Source organism: Gavialis gangeticus, unplaced genomic scaffold (genome assembly GCF_001723915.1).
Source record: "Gavialis gangeticus isolate Ggan-Ray unplaced genomic scaffold, GavGan_comp1, whole genome shotgun sequence".
NCBI classification, from domain to species: domain Eukaryota; kingdom Metazoa; phylum Chordata; order Crocodylia; family Gavialidae; genus Gavialis; species Gavialis gangeticus.
Genome location: NW_017729022.1, coordinates 1,013,150 through 1,017,772, shown reverse-complemented (window position 1 = coordinate 1,017,772; position 4,623 = coordinate 1,013,150). Strand labels below are relative to the sequence as shown.

The 4,623-nt window shown below is 38.2% G+C and overlaps 1 protein-coding gene across 1 annotated transcript in view; it reads left to right on the top strand.

Annotated features, from left to right (window-relative positions):
* CAPZA2 (capping actin protein of muscle Z-line alpha subunit 2) overlaps nt 1–3,584 on the top strand; it is a gene marked incomplete at its 5' end in the record, with an annotated part of 20,845 nt that extends 17,261 nt beyond the window's left edge. Inside the window, 2 exons of the mRNA XM_019515768.1 lie at nt 1,612–1,674; nt 2,522–3,584. Of these exons, the coding sequence (XP_019371313.1) occupies nt 1,612–1,674; nt 2,522–2,662 (204 nt within the window). The remainder of the gene's footprint in view (nt 1–1,611; nt 1,675–2,521) is intronic.
* Nucleotides 3,585–4,623: the final 1,039 nt, after the last annotated feature.

Here is a 4,623-nt window from a genome sequence, read left to right as displayed (position 1 = left end):
CCCTGTCACTGCATACCATGCACTCTTGGAGGGAATGGTGGGCATGTGCCCCCCAGAATTGTATCCTGGGTGGGGCGGATGTGGGCCCAGGCACCCTGTCCTGCTGCTCTCCCCCCAGGGCCTCTGTAACCCAATGGGCAGGACCTGGTATGACAGGGCAGAGTGGGGTGGGGAAGCTCAGTGCTGCCACCACAAACCCCATGCTGCCATGGCAAGGCTCCTTCTGCTGCTGCTGGGTGGGCAGAGGGTGCCTTGTCAGGGCAGAGCAGGGCTTGTGGCAGTGAGCTTTCCTGGCAGGCCCCACTCTGCCCTGCTGCTCCAGGTCCTGCCTGCGAGGCCCCAGGGGGAAGGGCAAGCAGTGTGGGGAGCCCCAAGCCTGCAGCAGGCAGCCCACATGTTCCCCACTCTCCCACAGGGTCCAGTCCAGCTGAACTTCACGTTCCACTTCACCACAGAAGCCACTGCCTCCCATAGACAGTGGCCATGGGTTTGGGTGCAACTGTGGGGGCAGGGGACTGCAGACCAGGTTCCTGGCCCCATAGCCCTTGGGGAGGAGGTGCTGTGGGTGGGGAGTGAGGGGCAATGGCATAGCCAGGGCATCGGCATGTCCAGGTTGTTCAGCACCACAAAGCAGTTGGGTGGGGATAGCCGTAGCTGGATCTACTTCCTGGTGAGCAAAAGAGGAGCTCTGATTTTCCATGATGGAAAAACCCAAAATCAAATGCCAAAATTTATAACTGTTTAGGATTTATTTTATTATAGTGATTGAGGCACTGGTAGGCTTCCAAATTGCTTTGAAGTGTGTGTGTGTGTGTGTACACACACATATATATCAATAAAACATTGTGTTCAACTTGATACATACATATATACATATACGTGTGTGTGTGTGTGTGAATGAAACCTGGTGTTTCATTTAAAGTGCAGATACAGCAGACTTGGGAGATTTTAATCAGAGATACCAGGATTTTTTATCAGGGAATATTGGATTTTTTAACAGAGAAAACTGGAGTCCCTGATTATAACAGAAATGCTCCCAAATGTGTTTTTGTTCTGCATCTCTCCTAGTTTTTATACTCTTGTAAATTTGACAGTTCTATATTTTTTATCAGAATAACTGCAGAAGCTCAAAGGGATCTTTTGACTGTATTGGTGTTGGCTAAAGTCAACTGGAGCCAGTGATGCTAATCTGAGGTGCACTTATTGCTAATTGAAAATATCCCTGGTTGGTATAAATGAGTCTGTATTCAATTGCTGAAAATAACTGAACAGGGATACTGTTGCATAGTTTTTTATTAGTTTTCTTCTTTCCAGTAATGATTCGTTTATAATAATGGATTGACTAGAGGCCAGTGCAACGCTACTTTTTTTTTCATAATTCAGGTGTGAGGAACTTGGTACCAAAGAAACCAGTACTGACCCTTCAGAGAATTTTCATCAGATCTCAAAATATCATTCACAATATAAGAATGGAATTTATGGTCTGACTAATGAAGACTACCTTAAGTGTCTCATAACTGTGGAAGAAGTAGAACTTGAAAGCTGTTTTGGAATTGACATGTTTAGTGTGACATCTTTTTGAAACCTTTTTTTTTTCCCCCCCCCACCTAGAATGAAACCCAAACAGCAAAGGAATTCATAAAAATTGTAGAGGCTGCAGAAAATGAGTATCAGGTATGATGTCTTAAACAAGTGTAACATGTAAATACAAGACATTTAATTCTATAGATTTATTCCAGAGTGGTTCCAAGCTCAACATGCTACTAAAATAGGAAAATTAGGTATTGTAAGTAAACTTAATTTACCGACTATATGACTATGTTAACATTTCTAGTCATCTTTTACCAGTCCTTCTGAGAGTTGCACCCACTTATTGCATTTTATCCTGAAATACATTCTAAGTTTGCTTGAGAACAGACTCTCTTTACACAGTGCCTAGAATATTAAGACCTAAGTTCTCATTAGAGTCTTTAGGTGCTCGTGAAATATTGCACAACTTCAGTTGTGAGAAGCCAATCCACAGTTAAACAGGTTTGATAACTATGGCTAAACTTAGTTATACAGCTGGATGCACTTTATGGATTTTTTTCAAAGCGTAGCTATCTAGAAAATGTGGCAGTTAAGACCTGTTCACTTAGACTGTTGACATGACAGTGTCAGTTCTAGACACAATGTCACATTTACATTCATTTTCTAAAAGCACTGTATATTTTAAACTGTAATTTGACTAAAAGGGCCACATGCACAGTTTGCTCATACTGTTTGGACTTATCACACAGGAAAAGAAATGAAAGCTTATGGCCTAAAGAAAAGCCCCACTGTTGGCTAAAAAACTTCCTGCACCGAAACGATTTTAGAACCCATCTGACAACTTACAGTAGTTAACTCTGATTTTAATTTTTAAACTGAATATTTTCATAAGATTTCACAGAGGAAGAGGTAACAAGTTGTTACCCTGATTTTTACTTTGACTGCCGTTTCAGTTCTCTTCTGTTCTTCTTTAATACTTTTGTTTAAACAGACTGCCATCAGTGAGAATTATCAGACAATGTCGGACACTACCTTCAAAGCCTTACGTCGACAGTTGCCAGTTACCCGCACTAAGATTGACTGGAACAAGATCCTTAGCTACAAGATCGGAAAAGAGATGCAGAATGCTTAAGACGAACATTGCATGACTGGATCGTTTTAGTGTCCTTGTATACAAATAAAACTTATTACAAAAAGTATTTGGAACGGTCAAGTCACCCAGTCAGCATGGGCTTTTGCCATTGAAAAATCACTGTAAGTAGTTTGGTTAGAGCACAAAGCTTAGCTAATTGACCATTTTTCTTTCTGTTTTTTCCTTTTCTCAGAGCATTGCAAAATCAGTGTAGCTCAAATTCTTTTCAAGTTTCTGTTGTACCTTGACTTTTTTTATAATGAAAACCATGCCTTTAGTTTTTAATTGAAAATTAAGAACAGTTCAAAAAACTATTTTTGCATACAATAACCCTGTATCTCTTGCTTTCATAAGAAGTGGGCGACTTTTGAAATTTGCTGGATTCCTCAAAGAAATTGTTAATGTACATTTCTAGTTCAAGGCTCATCATGAATTTTGCCATAGGTGCTGCTGTAGAAACCATCTTATCCCTTCATTGTACGTAAGATTGGGAAAGCATTTTTCTATATTATGTTTAAATCTTCCAAAATACTTACTTAGCTAGCTCAGTGTTAACTAAACTTTTTTTAAATAAGGCCAAGGTCTAATGCTGTTTTAAGATTATGAAATTAAATAAAAGTACTTATTTCAGAAATGCATTTAATGCTTTGTTCCTGACAGTTACTTAAATGAACTCAAATTCCATCTGCCCTTGAGTTATTTTTTATCATACAGCCACAAATGTATTATAACAAGGCATACTGTAATATATATAATCCTGTACTCATTACCATGTCTGTTGGTTTATTTTTCTTGGATTGAAATGTACTAAAATTCAATGTGACATTAAAATGCAAATTTTCTATTTATTTGAGCAGCAAATTGCTTAATGATATATCATATTATGTGGTATTTATAAAAGATGAAACCTGCTTGAAGCAGATATTTTTCCCGTCTGAAATTTGTGCAGTTGTATGGCTGTATTAGAAAAGCTGGGTGTACGTGCAGCTTGCTGTAACATACGTTTTGTCTTCGTAAATATAAGGAACGTGTTCATAAAATGCCATTGACAGCTGTTCATGTTGGCTGCAGGGAACTGAAGACACTTACTACAATAGTGAAGACAAAGAATTCTGATAGAATGGGGAGAATATTTTCTTTATCTGCTGCAGTTGGGAGTGAAAAACAGTTTTAGGGTTAAACAAAGACCTACCAGTCTCAATGTACATGGAAAAACTTTTCAGTGGTTTGAAATGTAAATAGTTTGCCTTTAAAACTATGTATGAAAGCATAATCTTACCACTTACTGAAAGGTGCTTATGTTCCTAATTTAACACTATAAGAATTTTTTTAATTAATTGAATGGATTTTTATAGGTGTTAAAATTTACTGGGATTATGGGAGTTCCTGTAGAACAGAGGCGTTATATGAATTCTTATTTGTTTTTTTTTTAGGATTCTAATCATTTACTTTAAGTCTAGGTCATGGCATAGAATGAAGGTGAACATAGATTTGTGCAAAGCTTTATTATAAAAAATGCACGAGTGTTCTACTTTAATCTTCAACTTTCAACTGTATTTTTTCAGAATAATAAAAACACTGAAGTAGAAATCTCTTGTGTGTTTCGAAATAAACACAAACAGAATTGTGCAAATTTTTCTCTTTTTTTTTTTTGCAATGAACTATAGCTTAAAGTGATTGATTTGGGTCATCAAGTGAACAAGTGAGAATTCATAATAGCGATACAGTTATTTGTATGGTGTTTAAGATGATATCCTTTGTTTCGGTCTCTTTTTGCATGAAAGGGTCTAAGTCTTTTGAGGACAGATTCTCAGAATTACTGCAGTTCTACAGGATTGGAAGAAAGCAGAAGTGCTGGCTGACTTCAGTTCTGTGGTGTTCCCAAAATTTATGGGCAGTTGCCTTTTTAGGTGTCTGCTTACCTGAATAGTGTTGAAAAGATCTTGTCCTGCCCAGGTTTA